Source organism: Plectropomus leopardus, chromosome 6 (genome assembly GCF_008729295.1).
Source record: "Plectropomus leopardus isolate mb chromosome 6, YSFRI_Pleo_2.0, whole genome shotgun sequence".
Lineage (NCBI taxonomy): Eukaryota > Metazoa > Chordata > Actinopteri > Perciformes > Serranidae > Plectropomus > Plectropomus leopardus.
This window is the reverse complement of record NC_056468.1, coordinates 28245361-28266694: the sequence shown is the minus strand read 5'-3', so window position 1 is coordinate 28266694 and position 21334 is coordinate 28245361. Positions and strand designations below refer to the sequence as shown.

The 21334-nt window shown below is 41.1% G+C and overlaps 1 protein-coding gene across 2 annotated transcripts in view; it reads left to right on the top strand.

The window, feature by feature from the left end:
- Positions 1-21334, top strand: part of LOC121944269 (protein FAM214B) — a 33652-nt gene that overhangs the window by 10880 nt on the left and 1438 nt on the right. Inside the window, exons 2-10 of one of the 2 annotated variants that reach the window (XM_042488010.1) lie at positions 3211-3396; positions 11047-11233; positions 12064-12273; positions 13781-15137; positions 16847-16905; positions 17707-17806; positions 18704-18862; positions 19781-19849; positions 20944-21149. In XM_042488010.1, the coding sequence (XP_042343944.1) occupies positions 13950-15137; positions 16847-16905; positions 17707-17806; positions 18704-18862; positions 19781-19849; positions 20944-21149 (1781 nt within the window). In that variant the 5' untranslated portion in view covers positions 3211-3396; positions 11047-11233; positions 12064-12273; positions 13781-13949. The remainder of the gene's footprint in view (positions 1-3210; positions 3397-11046; positions 11234-12063; positions 12274-13780; positions 15138-16846; positions 16906-17706; positions 17807-18703; positions 18863-19780; positions 19850-20943; positions 21150-21334) is intronic. The other variant, XM_042488011.1, reaches the window with a different exon arrangement.

Below are 21334 nucleotides of genomic sequence, written 5' to 3'. Positions count from 1 at the left end.
TCTTCATAAAGAAGACACACCCCTTTTCCCCAAATATGGAAGGCAACATGGGCACTTAAAGGGACAGTGTTTGAGTGCATGTGTTTGTGTAAGCTGAAACGGAAGATCCTGAATAACAGCTGTGGCTTGCAAGAAGAAAGTTCCCATTATTACAGTTTTTACAGGCTTTGCAGTTAAAAACAGCAGCCAAGTTTGTTTCACAACAGAAACCATGCCTCATTTCAATCAGTTTATCCTTCCTCTGAGTCTATATCTCACTGTCTTCTATACCTTCCTCCTCCTCCCCTCCCCTCTCTCCCCCATCCCCACATCTCTATATTTGGAGGTACCTCACTGAAGCTGTGTGCTGTTTTTCAAGCCTCATCTCTGCTCCCTTTGCAGTTCACACACACACACACACACACGCACCAAAACAACTGTGACATACTTCCTCACAAATATTTACACACTGCATCCAAACATATGCATGCAGAGCTGAAACAGTCAGTCAATCAGCAGAAAATTATTGGACAACTATTGATAACTGATCAATCATTTCAGTCCATTTTCAAGCAACCGTTCCCTCTCAAATTTTAAGATTTAAAAATGCCTGTAAGTAATATTGAAAGTAGTTGTTAGTTGTAGCTCCTCATATATACGTGTATGCCCACAGGTAGACTGTTTGACAGCATTACAACTTAACAAGTAACTGTTTCTGCTAAAAAACAATAGGTTCAAGAGAGAGTTTAATGTCATTCTTTTTATATACAGTACCTATTGCACAGACAGATAAAATGAGTACAGAAGACAATAACATTAGTATTAAAATGTGTAGTAAATTATATCCCGCACGTTTACTGTGACTGGATAGGTATTTTCTGAATGTATGATGTCTATAATGTAAATGTGTTTCTCACATAATAGTGTTTGTCAGAGGGGCACCCGGTTGCTTATTGATTAGTCATTTTGATGACTGCTGGAGGGCAACCTCACAGATGTTTTAATGTGTTTTTTATTGTTTTTCTGCTATTTTGTCGATTGTTTAGAGCTTGAGGATGCAAGACAAGTTTCTGTGAAAACAGTAATTATCATCTTGTCTTATCTTAAACTGCAGTATATTGGTGGTAAAAAAAGTATTTTGCCTGTTAAATAGAGTACAGTGTTCATAAATAAAGTGTGGTCGCACAAATAAGGATATGTATTTAACCACATAAAAAAGTTTTTTCAAAAAAAAAAACAACAGCTGAATGCTCACTGACATCACAGCCTTTCTGTGAATATGTTACCATTTGCAGTTCAGAATCAACATGACAATTTTTTTCTTTGTTTTGTTTTGGTAGATTTGTCCACCTGACTCAGAGCATTTTGAGATAACTCAACCCAATGTGTGAGTTAGAATGACATAACATTTAAGCCACTCAAACTCCAAACCACACATTTAATTTAAAGAGTTAAAAATCTGTACAATATATGAAACACTATATACTTAAACCCTTGATTTTGTTTAGGAAAAGCTCCCCAAAACTACATGCTGGCCCCCCTCATCCTTCTGTATGACAGAGATAACATAGCAAAGCAGCAGCAACCGGTTTTGGACACAGACGCAGGGTCTCACAGATGGAAACTGAGCAGGAGACAGATGAGGAGTCAGACACAGACAGTGACCAAAACATAAACACACAGAGAGCTATCAATAGTTTCGTCTCACATGTCTGGACCAGCGCACAGCTGATAACAAGTCAACCCTGGTTCCCTAAATAAGGATTAAGCATAACCAGGTAGCTGTGTACTTGTGTCTGTAAAAAGAGAGCTGGGCCAAGGTGATTACTAAATATATGTTCATGACAGCTTCAAGTAAGTTTTGTGTACAGTGCTTCAACTTTTGTGATCTCCATCCACAATGTGTGTGAATGTGAGGTGAGAGCGGGCATGCCAGTGTGTGTTGCACTTTAACCACACCACTCTGTTCAAAATAGTTCTTGCCTCGTCAACATGCTGTTCCTTATTAGTTCACAGATGGCAAAACACACACACACGCACACTCACGTACACACACATACCTACAGCTGAGGGCTGCTCCTGGTACTCAGCTGATAAAGTTGTTCACATGCACTTCATTCTGTATCCGTACTCCAGCAGCAGATAAGCCTTCTGCTTTTGTGCGTGTGTACATTTCATGCTGCAAACAGAGTGCCTTTGTGAGAGAGCGAGAGAGAGAGAGTGTGTGTGTGTGTGTGTGTGTGTGTGTGTGTGTGTGTGTATGTGTGTGTGTGTCTGTGTCTGTGTGCGCAAATAACGGCAAAGGAATTACATAGATGTTTGCATCTTTATTCTCTGGGGCATTAACGTCCTTTTATTAACTGTTCTTTTTTTTCAACTCTCTCTCTCTCTCTCTCATACACACACACACACACACACACACACACACACACACACTTAAGGGGCCAGCACACTATAGGAAGGGATTGCACACTATACACAAAACATGCTTGAAGCTGTCAAGGACACACATTTATCACACAAACACACACTATTTGAGGAGAGTGCTCTTAGGGCTCATACTTGTGCAGAACAGGCCAAGCAGGAGTAGGTGGGCGGGATTGTGCTTCCCCACGCCTCTTCCCTTCTTTCACTCCCTCCCCCCGGCCAATCAGGACCTCAGACACTACAGCTGACCCCCCTTTTATCTAGCCAATCAGCTATCAGTAACCCCCCCTCTCTTTCCCCTGTATGCCTTCACTGCTGAGTGAGCAAAGCACGCCTGGCTCTATCAGCTGAGAGGAAACGACAGAAAGAAAACACAGAGGGAGAAAAAAGAGAGAGAGAGAGGAGGGTAGTGAGAAGGGGTTGAAAGGAGGGGCCTGTGAGTAGATAGAGGAAGAGAGGAGAGGGTGAGGAAGAGGAGGAATGGGAGGAGAGGAAAAGGGGAAACGCTAGCATGTGAGGTGGCTTTTGTATTCAAGATATTTTGGAGGGGCTCGAATGAGAGAAAGGAAGAAAAGAGGGCGGGCGGGGAGCTTGAGAAAGAGAGAAAAGGAGAGGGAGGGAGAGAGCGAGATGGGTGAGGGGTGAGAGTTGTCGATGGGTTTCTGGTTTGGTGTGTGACGGAGGGTGGAGAGAGGTAGACAGGAAGAAAACAAAATACAGAGAGAGAGCTAGTGCACGCTCAAAACAAGCAGAGGGAGGCAGAACAAGTTGACTTATCTGTCTTTCTCAACACCACCTATTCAGGAGGAAGGAAGCAAAGCGAGACAGCAAACTGGAGAGTCAAGAGCGTCACAGAGCAGCCTGACCCAGTGGAAAGCACAGGGGAGGACAGAAAGAAAAAGCAGCAGAGTTACCCATCCAGCCACCAGACGAAACAGAGGAAGGAAGGAGAGAGTGAGACAAAGAGATAAACCCCATCTTTCTAAGAGGGTGAGTGTCACAACTTCTCCTGCTGTCAAAGCCAAAGTGTAATGCTCCAGTCAGATTGTCAGCTGGGCTTGGGTGACTCAACGCCTCCTAAAATGGCCACATGAAAGGCAGACAGACAGATAGGCAGGCAGGGCAGACATACAGACAGAGAGGGAGGGAGAGACAGAAAGGGACCCCGTGTCAAACAGCATTCTCAGCAACTATGTCACTGAGCCAGCTTAGTTTAGATCACCATGGCTGCCCCGTCTGTGTGTGTACTGTGTCAGTTTCAGTCAACATAACTTGTCTCTTGTCACTTTGAGCTCTTTCTTTGTTGCTTCCTGTCTTCTGTTTTTGTCTGATACACACACAGGCACACACAAACACACACACACAGTCTGCAGTCATTTCATCCCCTTATGCACAGTGACATCAGATTTCCAAACTCTACACGGCCCCTGTAATCTAATCAACAGGCGATTGCTTAGCAGCTTTTTTGTGTGAGAGAATGTGCATGTAAGTGTGAGTGTGTGTGTGTTTATCAGCCTCCAGGCACAGCACAGGCCTGGGAGTAGCTCGGGTGGGGTCCTGCCAAAAGTTGATGAGACAATCGGGGCCTTTGGGAGGCTGCGAACTTCATGCTGACGTTGTCACACCTCTGTTATAGGCTGGGTGTAAAGGGTGGACTGAGGACAGGAGGAGGGCAGAGTGCAGATAGCAGCTAGAGACAAAAAGTGTTTAGAAAAAGTCCATTCAAGATGATGAGCTAATGGTACTCACTGAAAATAAGTAAGTAAGCTGTTAGGGGGTATTCAGTTCAATTCAGTTCAATTCAGTTCAATTCAATTCAATTCAATTCAGTCACCTTTTTTAATCCCACAAGGGGCAATTACTTAAGCGCAGTATGTTAAAACTACAAAACCAATACCCACACAAAAACAATTTAATCTAATCTAAATCTGACATTAATTTACGTACACACTGATGCGTAGCCATTCCAATATATCTGTGTTGCTGTTGTTTTAGCCCTGATAGTAGTGTCTATCTTGTCTATAGCAGTCGACACTTTTGTTCTTGCTCCTCATCAGTTTTGGCGCACAGCTTGACAACAGTGTTAGTCTCACCAGTGGTGCTTATTGGTTGTTTTTTATAATAACCAAGAAATCGCCTTTTCATATTACAATGCCAGACAGCTCAGTCAACTCAAACTCAGTGGATTGGGCGGATTCAAAGGTCTGGACCCAGGCAAGTTCTTTTCAAATCATACAACTGTAAATGGAGCAGCTGTTTTTTCCCATAAACAGTCTCTCAAAGGTGGAGTGCAACTCTTGTAAAAGAAAATTCAGTAAAAAATCTGAATTATGCAGTGGTTTTATCTGTAGCACTTCTGATTAGGATTGTAAACAAGACCAAGGTAAAAGTCACTTTAACTGTTTGGGGTTTTTTTGTAAACGCTGAAAGAGAGAAAGTAATGGTGCTTTGAACTTTGTCTGCTTTTGTTTGTCTGTGTTTGTGAGAAGTGGAACTAAGTCATTGGTAAGTCTAATGTCTGTGTACTCATGTCCCAAGTAAAATCCCAAGTCATAGTGCTCTCTTTACCTAATGTAATGCCATTCAACAACAGAGTAATATAATAAATTTACAAAAAAAATCATGAGTGATTTTTAAAATGTGAACTTATTAAAACAAATTTGACAGAAGTTGTTCCATCTCCATCTGTAATTTTCATTCTGCAATTTTTGCATACTGCAATTCATTTTTTTGTTGACCACCACAAAGTTTTTGTGCATGGACAAAATTATCTTTGGTGTCATTTTTTTCCAACTGGCGCTCAGTAATGCACCATTCCTTTTTCATGGTTTTCTCCAGCAACTTGACTGGATGCTGTCGAAAGGTTCAAACAAAGTGAGTCTGGGGATTTATTTGTCAACTTGCTGGGAATGAACAGTATGAATTTTACAGTTTTTAAATAACATGCTTTTCATCTTTTGGCTTCGAGGAAGGTTTCAAGTTAAAAGACTCAAATCCAAGTGATGTCACAAATGGTGTTGAAGTCCAACTTAAATACTGATGACACTAATGACTAAAGTCTTTTTTGATTTTGTCAAGTTGAGTGTGCAAACGCATGCAGCATCTGGTTGTTATGATGAATATACACAGGCCAAATGTCAGGGTATTTTCTTGGGATAGTTTCTGGCTGTGAACTCTGCCCCCTTCAATCCTCTATATTTCACTGAGAGCTGGTTTCTAGGTCAGAGCTGTCGGCATTCCTCCTGATGACAAGTTTGTGCATACTTTTGTCTGTTTCATTCCACCCATTTGCAACTTTTCAAACTTTACAGGGAGTCATAGTGTCTCAAGTTCACTTTTTGCAGATGTCTTTTCCTAAACCAATGCTCCAGTTACTACTTGAATGACTGATGAGTGTCTCAGTCTAATAAGATCTTAATTGGCTGATCAGTTATTGGCTGTTCAGTCGAACTAACCCAGTGTGTGTGCAATTCATTTGCCAAACTTAAATTGGCACCTTGTTTTCATTTGCGTTAGCCTTTTATCATCAGTTAGCTCATGATGATGACATTAAACGCATCTGGTCCTCCTGATGTTCCATAAGTCATCTGACCCTGAGACTGTTGACCTTTGACCTGATCACCACAGAGTCTTTGTCAGCCAAAAGGAACACAGACTTTCAGAAATATTTCATATCCTCTATGAAAGACATGATCATCTCTTGAACAAAACGTTGGAGCTCCAAAACAGGCTGTCTCAAGTCACAGTTATTGAACCCTTTGACCACAAGTCAAACATGTGAACTTTGGGTTTTAGCTTCAGTTTCAGTCAGCAATAACATTCAGTAGATCAGATCAGGTTTTAGACTGCAAACAAAAATAGTTTCTTTAGTGAAATCATTGCTAGAGTAGTACGTCCCTTATTTTCTGGTGTGGAATAAATACAGATATTGTTGCCCTCAGCTTTCTTCTTTTTGAAATCATTTTGCGTTTCTTTCTCTGCAAGCCTGACTCATTTTGATCCTGATCTAGGCCTGTGTCAAGGCAAGAGGTACCTCTTTTAAATGCATTTGATCATGGTCCCATTCACCGCTGAGTCTTCCTCTCATTGTTGTCTCATTATTTCGGTGCCCAAACACTGTTATTTCCCTATTTGTCTTTGTTTCACCCACACTCACATTGTATTTTCTCCACCCTAAAGTGTGACAGAACCAAATGTATTTCTGACCCTTTTAATTTAATTAAACATATATTGTGTAGCTTTGCATTTTTCAATTTTTTGCATGTTCAAGAATTGAGTATAGAAAGGAGGGAAAAATATATGTGTATTATCTGAAAAGGTTAACTGATATGCAGAGGGGGTTGCTCGTTGCCTTAGCTTTCAGGCTGTATGCTAACAAATCTTGGGCCTTCTGGTGTATATACTATAGACATGAACACTGAGTTGGCCCTGACACTGCGAAGCTCTGCCTGCGCCTGCTGTATTTATACCTTGTTCAAGGTTTTTGGCTTGGCTGTAGTGTCTATTTGTTCCCCTCTTCCTCCCTCTCCTCTTTCTCTCTCTCTCTCTCTCTCTCTCTCTCTCTCTCTCTCTCTCTCTCTCTCCTCTTTCTCTCTCTGTTTGGGTGTTTCCTTATTCTCAGATGTTTCTCATTTCTTTGTCTATGTCATTTCACTATTTCTACTCTTGCTTTGTTTCCGTCTGAATTACTGCTTGCTGGTTCACTTCCAGAGATGCTGCGGATGTTACATCAAGGTTGCACCTGGCCTGCCAGTGATGTGTAACATCTGCATGCTTCATTGAGCAGTGTTCAATCATGGAAATGTGAGATGAACTTTGAGAGTCATGATTTAAAAAAAAAAAAAAGATAGCTAACTTTCAAAGGAAAACTTTTATTTTCAGATTAGGAAAAAAGTTTTATTTACCAATCTAAGCAAAATTGGCTCACTAATGTTTCAAAACGTAGGCTTACAGTAGCTTTATATGTAGGCTATTATAGGTATACTAGGTGATTTTTTTCATATTCTTTACTCTATAAGTAGCACAATATAAGTGTGCACAGGTCATATGCATTTTACACAGATTAGATTGTACAAGTGGATTAGAGGTAAATATGGGAAGATTGTCTAAGGTGGCAGGTGCATGAAAACCAATACATGTTGAGCAGTGCAGTAATAGACTTCTTATGTTCTGAACTGGCACACATGCCCAGCAACCTGAAGCCTCTGGGGGGTGAAGCCCGAGTTTCCCCCTCCGCTGTTGCCTCCTGGATTGAGCCTGAAAAAGGTTGGGTTGCCTCTGCCTGCCTCCTGCTCAGCTCAGTTCAAAACAAGGTCAGAAATCAAGTGGGATATAACACGGAGGCTTTGGGTTCTCCCAGCAAGCTATGACATAGCCAGTGACTATAAATACTCACTGTCGAGTCTTCTCCCATTCAGACCCCAACCCTCACTCCGTGTCTTCCCCTTGGCACTAACTGTGGAGACTTCACCTGTGTCCAGAGGCAGGGGACAAAACAAGAGGAGGTGATTCCTTGTATTGTCTTGATTGAAGTTATATACACAAGTCATGCTCCCTGTCTTTTTTTTAAATTTTACTTGGTAATGAGATTAACCAGATATCCCTGTTTGACCAGAGCAGCTCTGGTTTGGCCTGAGAGTGTCCCCCCACCCCATGAAGTATCAGCACAAAAATCTGGTTTACAGCATTTTTTTCTTCCAAATGTCCTGTCCTGGGCAAAAGTTGATATGTCACCTTTAAGTTTTTGTAGAGCTTAATAAGATAATGCAATGTTAATTTCTGTTCATATTTGCCTAATTCTAGTAAAAAACAATGAGTTATAGCAGCAGCTAATATGTGGCTTTAACATTACGACTGTTGTGATTTGTAGACTCTAGATTCTGTTGTTTTTTTCTGTAGTGTAAAGCAAAGAAAAATAAATTAAATTTGCCCCATCTTGGGCTGTTAAAAAAATATATTTTATGCACATTAGGAGGACTGTAAAATGATGTTTTCTTCTGAATTATGCTCGTCACTCATGCATTTGTGTGTAACTCTGCACACGCTGGCTTTCTCAGAAGGTAGTGTTGTGACTCCGTGTGTGACTGCATAGGAACCATATGTCATGTGAGTAATTATAGGTGACTCCTGATGTCGTCACCATGCGATTCTTTGTTTGCAGTGATAAGAAAGCATTCTTACCTGGTGCTATATCATTAGGTGGAAGTTGTATATAATCAGGTTGTAATATATATTAGGGAGGAGGGTCAGTCTGTCTCTACTTAACCTTTCTATGTCTCTCTGTCTGGATCCTTCTCAGTCTCTTGTAATCTTTCACAGATGAGCTCTGCATTGTCATTGAGGTTAAAGATGTTTTGTATGAATGGAGAACTTGGTTTGAGAAGAGATGTGGAAAAACAATATGTGCTCATTTAAACACCATAATTCGTCCAAGTAGTTTAAACATCTGCTGCAGGTCACCAACAGTTCAGCACCGTGGTATTGCACATTTCTATAGCAATTTTGTTGATTTTATTCAATACCCCTCACAGTTTCACCAGTGGATATATTACAGTTGTGTTTCAGTCTAGTGGAAAATACCTATGAACAACTCTCATGTCCACATTTCCTTTTTCAAACCAGTTTTTTTATGTAGTTTTTATTTCTGTTTCAACAACTCATATGATCATATTCACAGTCTTGCCTTGCCTGGTTTTCTCTGCAGTAATCACATAAACCATTTCATGTTAATGGGATAAAATTTAGGAAATTAGGTAGTAATTATAATAATAATAGTGATAATAGTAATACTACTATAAATGATAGTAATAGTAATAAATAACAATGAGAAGAAAAAAGAAAAATTTAAGCTTAAAGAATAGAGGTGTTAATCAGACGAACAAACACAAACAACAATACAAAGAAAGAAAAGAAAGGTGGAAGGGGGGTAAGCGTCAGGGGAGGGAGTGGTGTATGAATGTGCGTAGTGACATTTGCGTAATGAAACAAGATGAATCTGTTCAGACAGTTTTAGAGAGACCAGGGCACTTAGCCATGGCAGGCCCCACCTCTTTCTGAATATATCTTTTTGGAGTCTCTTGGAGTATGTTATTTAGATTTGCCACACCCTCTCAGTCCATATATTATATGTTGGGGGGGGTTCATGTTTAACCGCTTAATTGTAATGCATGTTAGCAATATTTGTAAAATATGCTTTTTTTTCAAATCAGTTGTTCTTTCCTCTTGTTTGGCCTTCAGGCCCTAGTCATCACTTCTTTGTACTTACAGTAATGTGTTTCTTCATTTGTCATCACTGTTTTGTCATAATGAATTAAGAGGAAACTAGAAAGTGAAATAACTAGTAGCTGTAATGTAGGTCTACATGCGAACTGTCTGTGTTTCTCTTTGCTGATTCATGAGGGTGTCAGCAGGGTGTTTTCAAACTCCACCAATTGTCACATTTTACATTTCAACCTTTGGATGAAATGTGGTCAATCAAGTATTTTTTGTCTGCTTTAGATTAACAGAACACAGGCCTCTGTCACAGTGTGTTGAAATCTTTGGCTGGCTGCACACACCTCATGGAGGACAGCCATTTTGCCAGATATTTTCTTGGAGGAGCATCTTTGCCGGTCTCCCCCGCCCCCCAAAAGCCTCCCAAATGTCTGCCCCCCCACCGCTCTCTCTCCCTCGTTCTCTAGCTCTGTGATTCTCTTTCTCTCTCTTTGTGGCCAAGCACAAAGGAGCCGTTATCCTTGGGCTACTGGTTGCCATGGCGATGGCTCACTGTGACTCCCCCTGCACCCTCCACATTCCCAAGTTCTGGTCCAAGTGGGTCGGGCGCTTCTCTTGGCCTCGGACCATTTATTGCCAAGTTATGGAAATATCAACTCTCTGAGTGGCTCCCTCATGTTTGATCCTCAACTCAAAGTGTTTTTGTACTCAAAATGAACAATCAAAGAGTTATGTTCATCCCCCACTTGACTTTATGAGTACTTAAATGATACGGGGATTGATAATTTGATCTATTTATCTTTAAATTATAGACTTAAATATTGACTTCCTAACCTGCTTTGTTTGCAAAAAACATTTGTCTGCTATGTGTCTGTTCAGGTTTGCACAACTATCAGGGCATTTGTGTGTTCCTGTGGCCCGCTTTGGTGTAAATGACATTAGTATATCTGTGGATGGAAAACCTAGAAACGTCATGGAATGACACTATCATATTTTACAGGCCTTCAAATGTCATGGAATTAGTAAGAGATTATTAAAAGTTTTGCAGACATCATGGAAGTTTGTTTGTAATAAAACTGTTCAATAATCTTCCACGTACTGTAACACAACCACATTTTTTTTCTGAAGTTGTTAACTACACTAATATGCGTTGGATGTATAACAACGTTTGCGTACCATTATGTGTGTTTCTGCATTTTTTCCCCCTGCCTTCAGTCTTCCCCTCCATGTATGCCAGCTGGCTGAAATTATTATTATGGGCAAGTAGGACAAGCATAAAAAATATTATGAGTCCTTGAAAAGTCACAGAACAGTTTTGAAATTTTGTGCATGTAAATGTTTGGGAACCATCTTAATGACTGTTAGTGATAATATAAAATACCTGACTGACGACTGATTTGATTTCTTTTTGTCTGTCTGTCTCTTCAGGGATTCTGGGTGGAATGACCCTATCATGATGCCGCAGCCGTGCCGCACCCCACGCCCAGGTGACCAAGGAGGGCGTGTCTGGCTATCAGCCAACCACAGGGGGAGCCCCAATAGAGTTATATCCGATTCCAGTTCAGAAACATTTCCTCTCAAGAGCCTCCTGCGTCACTGACACTCCGCCCTTCCAGTAAGTTCAGGCTTTAGCCCTCTGACACAAGCAAACATAATGCAGTTGATGTGTATGGACCAACTGGTTACCTGGCCAGATTGATGGTTAAAAAAAAAATCATATTTTTTTTCTTGGAAATACATTCAAAGTTATTGACAAGCATGCAGTCAAAAGTGGAAAGGCTTCAGCTCTCTGTTAATGGTGCAAAAAGGCCCAGACACACCAAGCCGACAGCCAAACAGCATATACAATCTGCATTAGTGTGTGAAGAAATACGCCTCTATACCAGGGAAAGGGAAACCAGAAGACCGTCTTGACGCTAGTTATCCAGTTAGCACATCAATGACAAAATTTAATGTAAATGAACAAAACATATTTACTGTGTGGCAACAATGCAACCCATCAAGGAAACTTTCTGTTAGGAGCTCAATGGCAGAAGAAAAACAATCTTACCTCATTTAAGATTTTTTTCGACCTCCCTCTCTCTTGACTTCGGCCACACACTTCCGTTTCTCCTCTTGTATGCTGAGCTCAATGGCCAATCAGAGTGATTTCATTCACCAACGGGCGCCATGGCTGCCGCTGCTGATTCAACATGCTGAATCGGTGGGAAAAAAAGCCAACAAGAGTTAACAAGGGCCAATGGTGGGGGACACACCGCAGTAATGTGAGCCACAGCTGCACACCAACGGCCCAATTTTTAACGACAGCCGACCTTTGGCTTGGTGTTTTATGGCCTCAACACATAAAAACTCTGGAGTTACTTTGAACTATAGACTTGGATATCATGGTGTTAGTTAACTGTATTTTCAGTTTTTAACTGACAAAGCTTTTGTATTCCTCCTCAGGTCGTAGCCTCAGTGTTCGCCTCCTTCACTCCTGCCTCCTCTGGAGTCCTCACCGTTTCCTGATTACTTTGGGATGTTGGCATTGTTTCTTGGCAGCTGCCATGGAGATGAACGGATTCCTTTAGCAGACAATATAAGACACAACCTCCAGATGTTGTGCCAGATGCAGGTTGGCCACACGGGCAGAATTAGACAAGGACAGGCACAAAGGTGAGAGGCTGATCTCTGGCACTGTCATCAGTATATTATTCAATTTGTCAGGGACAAATAAAGCTTAGGCCTTGCCTAAATAACGTTATATAGTGGTCCATTACTGCAGTTAAAGAGCTGTATTTTCATACTGTTTATTAGCTACAAGGCCCTGAGTGGTGTTTAGATTTTGTGTTCAATCAAACTATGTCTATAGATGTAAGTACCTGACTTCCCTCTGCTTTTCTAGTGAGAATATTTTCTCCAAGCAGAAACGGTTTACTACCGACTCCTTGTCGAAGTCATGGCAACAAAGTCATTTCATTTTAAGTGTCAAGGCAGTGTGTCAAAACCAACAGTGAGAAGCATACCATTCCTTTACAGTCACAATCAAAAAGGGGAGCAAAAAGGGATTCAGCACCAGTATGTTAACTATTTCTTCTTAAAGATGGGATTTTTTTTTCTGAGCCTTTGGCAATACCTGGCTGAAGTGAGCGTCATCATCAACCATGTTCAAGTACAAAGTGGTGGGAATTGATGCGCTGTTTATAATGGATATGATTTTTTTCTTGAAGTGATTTATGCTGCTTGTCGATGAGGATCAGTCAGTACTTTCTTATTTGGAGAACTGTGAAAGACTAAAACTAGCATACCATATGAGATGTGCTGATACTAGAATAGAGCGTCTAATGCAACCAATCCCCGTCCTTGCAAACATTTTTTCGAGGGCTGTCAGTGTTAATACGTTAATCGTGATGCGATTAAGGTCAGTTTAAAACGCATGAATTTTTTTAAAATCGTGTAAATCACCAGCCGACATTTCTGTCTTTAAAAGGCTGTAACGGGCTGAGACTTAAAGCTAGAGTGATGTTACTGGCATCATATGAAACTAGGGGACCTTAGGAATCCAGTGGTATACCACATCACCACGTCCTGACAACAGCTTGTCAAGAGGGGGGATAAATTTCTCCAAAGTTAGGCTTAATTTTAGCGATTGAAAAATTGAATGGCCATTTCTCAGGGCTCCCTTGACCTCTGACCTCAAAATATCTGAATGAAAATGGGTTCTATGGGTACCCATGAGTCTCCCCTTTACAGACATTCCCACTCGATGCTCGTCGAATGCAGATTTTTGCTGTCATATGATTCCTAATTAAGACAATCTGGTAAGAATTGCTTTATCTTGTCAAGATAGACTTCCTAACTGTTTTGTGATGCAAAATAATGGAATTGAAAACATGTAATGAAAAATTGTGATTAATCAGGATTAACCACTGAAGTTTCACAATTAATCATGATTTAAAAAATTATGATTTTTGACAGCCCTTTACATAACTCAAAGACAGACCCTAAGTTAAACTTAACAGTAAATATTCTCATATCATTGGTCTGGAACATGTTACGTGTCTGCTTGTCCTTGGAATTTTATCATGCTTTTTTTATGCTTTCCATCACTTCTAAAATCTAACACTATAACATGCTTTATTGAAATCTGTCCTGATTAGTAATGTTGTTTTGCTCCTCTCAGGTGCTATGTGGCTCAGCTTCCTGATTCACACTGTTTGACGACACCACAGCAGGAAGCATAGGACTTCCTATTTTCTGTTGGACATCTTGCTCTGCCTCCTGGCACTCGTGAGGACCTACTTGACCCTGTTGCAAGTTAGTCAAGACTCTCATCCTCCAGCATAGCAACCATGCGGCACATTCACGTGGAGTTAGCCCACAAAAAGGCTCCATTAGATCTTCCAGCCCAAGAGGGGGACCTGCCTCCACCCACGACCCCAACACAGGGCCTAGACGCTGGTGTCCGACCAGGCGTGCCCAGGCATTTTGACCAGGAGGAGCTACGGCTCCAAAAGGTCTACCAGCTCTCCATTTTCTCCCAGTTGGGGGGATTTTCTACCTCCACAGAATCCCACACTGATACCCAACAAAGGCCTGTCCGGTTTGGCGTGAAAAGGGGACTAGAGGAGCCCCAGTTGACTCATAAACGCCCCCACTTGGGGGACTCCTTAGACAAGGAGGAGTTGGAGGGAGGGGTATTGTGTGGGCCCGCCCCAGCTCAAGGTGTTGGGATGGGGTTAGCATCTAGCCCTGGTGGGCCTGGTTCTGTATACTCTTGCACACAGATGGAGCACAGTAATTCAGAGGGGGGACTATCACCCAGGTCTCCACCCCTCTCCCCAAGCCACAACCCCTCCCGACGCCCAACTCAGCACAATCATGACAGGCCCATTCCCGATGTATTTGCACCACTTTCACCTAAATCACCCCCGATGTGTGACCCACACGGGCACCTCTGTGACCAGGGCCATCCCCTAGGAAGCTCAGCCAGGACTGAGCCACCTAATGGGGGGCACACTCCCACCTATTCAATAGGCAGCCCTGCACATGAGAGCTGTAGTAATGGCTCATCTGGAGGCCAGCCCAGCCCACACTTGTATGAAATGTCCACATATGAGACTCCCAACCCAGCCAGTCCCACCAGCCCTCCAGGCCCCTTCTCCCCCCCACACCATACAGAGCTACAGGAGCCAGGGGAGGCCACTGAATGGGATGTTGGACTCGAATCCTCCCCACCTGAGCGAAGTGCCACCCAGGCTGCCTCAACATCCTCCAATGGCCTGGCGTCCTGGGAGAAAACTCCCAGCAGTAACGGCCACCGTCTATCGTCTGGAGGCCACTGGCCAGCCAAAAAGAGGCTGCTGTCACCGAGCGACACGGGCGAGTCGTGCTCAGAAGACGAGGGACCCTCAACATCCAAGAGAAGCAGGCTGTCATTGCTGGCAACAGGACTTGGCCCGGCGTCATGTCGCAGCACTGATGCGAAAGCCGCTCCTTACTGGAACCATCTGCTTCCCTCCGCATGGGACCGGCCAAAGGTCAGTGCACTCACATATTCTTTCTTGAATATATTCTCTAAGTAATTTCATTCACCAAAACTGCGTCAGCCTGAAATTTCAGTTGTGTGCATACTATATGCAACAGAATATACTTTGTGAGGTTGGCCGAAGTACCATCAAAGAAAGTTAAAAAATAAAAGTTTCTCTGTGATTCACAACATATCCAGTAACACCCATGGTGTGCGAGTTGTTGACTCAAGTTGATTCAAGATTCAAAAAACTTTATTGTCTATCACATAATGACAAAAAAAATGCCAAAAAAAATGAAAATGACTAGATTTAATAGAATATTCTTGTTATCCTAACTTTAGTCATATCATTGAATACTGAGCTGAGGTAAAATTGTTTCTTTTTCTTTTTCCAACCCTAATTAACTTCAACAAAAAATAAGCTTTGATTGATTTTATTGCAGCATTCATCGAAAAATAAAAACAGCATGTGTACATTTGCAATTAAATACAATGCTTTTAGACCAAAAACGTTGAGGCCACCACATGTGCAGGCTTCTAAAACGTTGAATACAAAATAAGGACTAGTCAGTGGTCGATGGTAAGACATCTGTGAGCCTTGACAGTCCTGCAAAAGAGGCCGAGGCATAAATAAAGAGAAACTAAGAGAACAAGTAAAAGTGAAAGAGTAAAGTGATGGCCGGCTCATTATCACACCACGCTGGAACAGGCTGAGTAGCTCCAGAATAAAGCCCATTGAGGGAGGGTTCATTGTTCCCCCACATGAGTGTGCTGTGTCTCTCATATGCATGCATACACATAAACACACACACACAGACACACACACATGGACATGCATCCTGCTTAAAAAAATGGTTCTGGAAGTGAATTGGCCATTTTTGGAACATTGGGAGGCCAGAAAGAGCTTTGAGTGTGTGTTTGTGGGATGGGAGTGTGCTAATGGTCACAATAGGGTTCACTAGTTCACTGGTTAGGTTTCATACAGTGGTGGGCTCATTGTGACGAGAGGTGTTTAGAGCATGTGTGAGGGAGGCACAGGGACAAACAGATAGATGTAAGAAAGACTCAAGGACATAAATTAGGGACAGAAAGGACAGTGAAAGGAAGAAAGGGAGAAAGGCTAAACTGTCACAGGTGATATTTCAGCAAATAAAGGTTAGAGAACGATTTTTACGAGACACAGAAAGAGGAGTTGGGGGATATTTTAAAATGCCTTCTGTGGTTTTAACCAAGTGTGACGATGACGCGACAAGCTGACAAAGAGCTCTGAGCTCTGTGGAGAGCCAGTGTAGCCAAGGGTTAGCTAATAACAATAAGCTAACCATGAGTGAAAGTTTTGCTGTGAGCAAGTGGCTAGCAGGTAGCATGGGTTTGGCTAGTGACGAGTCACCTGACAGTTGGGTGGCCTTTACGGTGAACGGCAGCCTGGAAATGGGAAATGTTTATGCGTGTGATGCAACATCCAAAAGTCAGTGCTCAGTAAGTAAGAAATACACAGTTACGTGTATAAATGACTCTAATGGAAACACAGAAACACTAACACGAGCCTACTTATTCTCTTTTTCAGTATGTCTTTTTTTCATTGTGTAGTGAGAATTTTAGATTTTAGCATTTCAAGTAAGTTACTCAATTTTTGAATAGTTAAGGGCTGACATACAACAGGATAATAATTGAGAAAAACAAGTCATAATTTCCTTTTCTGGTCCTCTCTTTGTTCAGACCGCCGCTGACTGCACAAGATCAGGGAGACGGCTAAAAAGTGGGCTTCGGCTGAAAAGGTGAGTGCTCCATTTTATATATACATATATATTTTTTTTTCTTCTGGAAAGCAGTTTATGGTACAGAACATAGATTAAGACAGTCAGTGAAATTTCCTCTACTGTTCAGATTTTCCAGAAATTAAGAACTTTGTCCCATTTGGGAGAGACAAAGTGTACATAGAATGGCAGTAAGAATAAAACAACAGATTGTAGTCATTTATCCAATACCTCTACAAAATCTGGCCTTAAAGGACTTACATATTTCACCTACTTGGTCCAGAGTCCAATGAACACACTTTTCTGAAGGCAAAGTGAAAAAGTAATCTTTTCCATAACATAACTATCATTTATCCACTCCTGTATTGTGGGGGGTTCAGGAAGCAACTAGCACCTTGTGAAGGAGAAATCAAAATACCAAACATATTTATCAGAGCACTTTGCCTGAAAATCGACATGTTATAGAATTTGATTACAAATAACAATATAAAAGAGCTTCTAGAAAGAGATTAGAGCAAATTCAAATTCAGCAAAAACAACAGTTATTTTATGAAAGTTGCCATCTACAGATTCAAGAGAACAATATTTAAACTTCAGTAGTTGCATGGTTTGACTCAAAGAATGCTCTTGCGTGTGCACAGATAAGATCACATTGATGTCAGTCAGATTGACTGCAGCAAAGTCGACACAGTCAACATTTTTGTCTGCACTTGAATGCTCAGACACACTCAGAGGCATGTGATATGTCGGTTGAGACAAAATTAGTGTAATCTTAACCACTAACCACTGGTCTGTTCTGTGTGTGTTTGTGGTCACATTCAGTCGGCAGCTGCGCAGCGGCAGACACACAGACACCAGCCGCTCCACACGTTCCAGTTGGCCCTCGGCTTCCATCAGCAGATCACTACTTGGCAACTTTGAGGTACAGATTGAATTTATTTTTTTAAGTTTCAGTAGACACAAGTAACTGCAGGTCAAAGATTGCGCTGGTGTTCCTGGCGTATTAACAGACATGTCCAAACCTTAACCAATGTAAACCTACTCTAAATGGAGCTATGAAGAGTCTCTGTTCTTCCTTGGTGACACACACTTTGTGGCCACCTGCAAAATCTAATGCAATTCAGTACAACAGCTCAGCCATAAATTCTACCTCTTTGAAGTTTATGATCTTGAGTTTTTGTTGAAAATTTCAGAAACGCCTAAATTCAGTTATATTAGACTACCATCCTTCCCATTCACATACATGAAGGGAGCAGAAAATTAGGAAGACATCTCTCAGTTTTCATCTACTGTAATCTAAATGTTTTTTAAGACATCTATTGTACGACTGTCCATCTTAGAAGACAGATCCCTCCTCAGTTGCTCTTCCTGAGGTTTCTACTGTTTATTTTCCCTGTTGTAGTTTTTTTTGGGGATAGTTCTTCCTTATTCGATGTGACGGTCTAAGAACAGAGTGATGTCGTGTGCTGTAAAGCTTTCTGAGGCAAATTGTGATTCGTGATAATGGGCTTCAGAAAAAATATTGACTTGACTTGACTCAATATAATGCAGTACAACACCAAAACTAACTATGATCGTAAATCTACATATGAATCTCTCTATGAAAGTGTCATAAAACCATTTTTGAGTCTTGATTTGGTGTTGTTATTAAGACGTTTTGAAATCTTAAGTTGTGACTGTCCTGATGTAGTGTTAAGTTTTAATCTTAATGTGACCACCTAGGATATAGGATATAGTGTGTAGTAAATGCTTATACAGTACAAAGAGTTACAGAAGTCTACCATCGACATCTCTCTTCTCTTTCTCTTATGTCTTCCAGGAGTCCATACTGAAGGGACGGTTCTCCCCGTCAGGCCGGATCGAAGGCTTTACGGCAGAGATCGGTGCCAGTGGCTCCTATTGCCCGCAGCATGTCACCCTGCCGGTGCAGGTTACGTACTACGACATCTCAGAGCACAGTGCTCCCTCACCTTTCCTGGTCAGTCTTTTTAAGTGTGTCTGCAAAATATTGTGTGTGGTTCTATGCATGCTTAGTTAGAAACAAACAATAAACCAAACAAAAAACAATTTATTTCACATAGCAGGTAGAGTGTTTGCTAGAATAAAAGAAATACACTCATTGGAAGAAAAATAATGCAAAATAAGAGATCAGAGTAACCTTCCAAAACAGATTGGCTTCAACAAGGTTGATGTTGGCTTCCTTCTTCAGAACCAGATGTGAAAAATATGTACCATATTTTTCCTCCATGCACATATCCTGAAGCCTTTTCCACATGTTCACATCATCACAGAACACCATATATTCATTGCATATATATAATCAAATGACATAAGACCGCTTGGCATGATAGGAACAGCATTACAATGTGGACAATTTTAGTCCTGCTTACAAGAAGTCTTAAACTTTGTCTGCCGCTTCTGTGGACCATTTGCAAACCAGCTGTTTTCACTTTCTTAGCGTCATGCCTCATGTTGACTATGAATTGCTGTGTATAAAAAGTGGTGAATCTCAGCCCTCTTTTGATTCTCTCCTTTCAGCTGTTAATTGACATTTAACATTGTTTGACTCTCTGTGTGGCTGCCTTTGTAACTCCAGCATGATGTAGCTATTTTAGAATTTTATACTTTCATGTAGGATTTTTGGGGTTTTTGTGTTTGGTGTTTTTGATTAGAATTTGGTTTCATGTGCATTAGTGGATCAAACCAGAAATAAAAATACTGTTGTAATACTTCTGCAATACTGCCGCTCCCTAGACATTTCGTTTTAGCACATTTATTCTAGATCCAGATTTTTATCCTGATATAGAAGTTCACAGCTATTAAAACGCACCAAAGATTGAGATATTTTGTCATTACAGTGACTGAAGACATTTGTCTCCATCTCTCTCCCACACAGGGGGTGATATCCCTTGAGCCTCTTGGAAAGAAAGGATACAGCATACCCAAAGCAGGGACCATTCAAGTGGTAAGTTCGTCTTTTCTTAATCTCAGATGGTGGTCACCTTTGAAAAATGAAAAGTCTTTATGTATCTCATCTTTGCGACCATGATGTTTTAATATAATGACACAGAATATGATTATATCATAGTATTCATACTCTAAGGGTGCTTGTTGTTTTTGTGGTTCAAATAATAATTTAATCACACTTAAAAGATAGCTTTGTTGTTTTTCAACCTGGACCTTATTTTCACATGTTTTTGTGTCTACGTTAATTATGGGAAAGACAATTCTTGAAACTGGCGAAACAGGCTGCAGTGTAACCACTCAAGGCAGTTGTGCACTATCAATTTAAATCCACTAAAATTGCTTGTCTTTGCTACTGACAGGCTCAAAAAGTTATCCAAAGTATCTGTCAACATTACAGAGATAAATCTTTTTTAAAGGATTATAAATTTTTTTTAAAATCAGAAACATTCCCAAATCACTATCAGCAAACTTGCTTACACTGAAATACACTAATTTGAGCATGTATGGAGTCAGCATATTTTCATTCCTAACTGGGTAAATTGGGGTTTATTTCAACTAAACCAGAGTTGGTGATTGTTGGAACAGTGGAAAGACAAAACAATACGGCTTTTGTGAGTTTGATTTTGTTTCTGTCGACTTTGAATGAAGTGTGTTTTCCGATGATAAAATGACTGTTTATTTATGTGGAGTCTGGTGGGTTTGATGATAACAACCCTGAGGTTTCTGGTTAAACAAAAAGGTACCTGCTCTTAACAAAAAGGTCTGTCTCTGTAAGGATGATTTCATAAAGTGGTCAGACATTTATAACAATCTGAGTCTGTCTGTGGAAAAAAAAGTACTTTTGTAGATGTGAATATACAGTCAGAACATGTCCTGTGTGGTTACGTCAGAGCCTGATTCGTCATTGCTGTCTGCAGCGCTCTCTCTTAACACTGGACCGGTGTCAAAAACGGATCGCTTCGTTAGTCACTCAGACACAAAACATGGGGAAATGAGGTTGAAAAAGTTGCCCTTTAATAAAAAAAAAAACACTGCCATTCGTCTAATTTTTGCTGTTTGAAATGCTGACTTTGCTCCACCGTCTGTTCTCAGACCTTATTTAATCCCAACAAAACTGTGGTGAAGATGTTCCTGGTGACCTACAACTTTGGCGACATGCCCGTTAATCACATGACCTTCCTGCGCCATCGTATCTTCCTGGTGCCTGTGGAGGAGGGAGTAGAGGGGAAAGGCGAGGCGTCTCCAGGGGGGGGAGTGCTAGACAGGAAGAAGATTCTCTGCTACCTGATACATCTCAGGTGGGACTGAGGTTTCAGCTGCACTACTTTTTACACCTGACATTTTGTTAACACTTGACTTATAATTCTGCATTACTAACTTATGTTATGAGGTCTGGAAAAATATTTAAAAAGCTTGTCTGTTCTAAATAGTATGTTGTTACACACCTTTGCAAAATTTTAATACTAGCAAACTATTTTTGTGC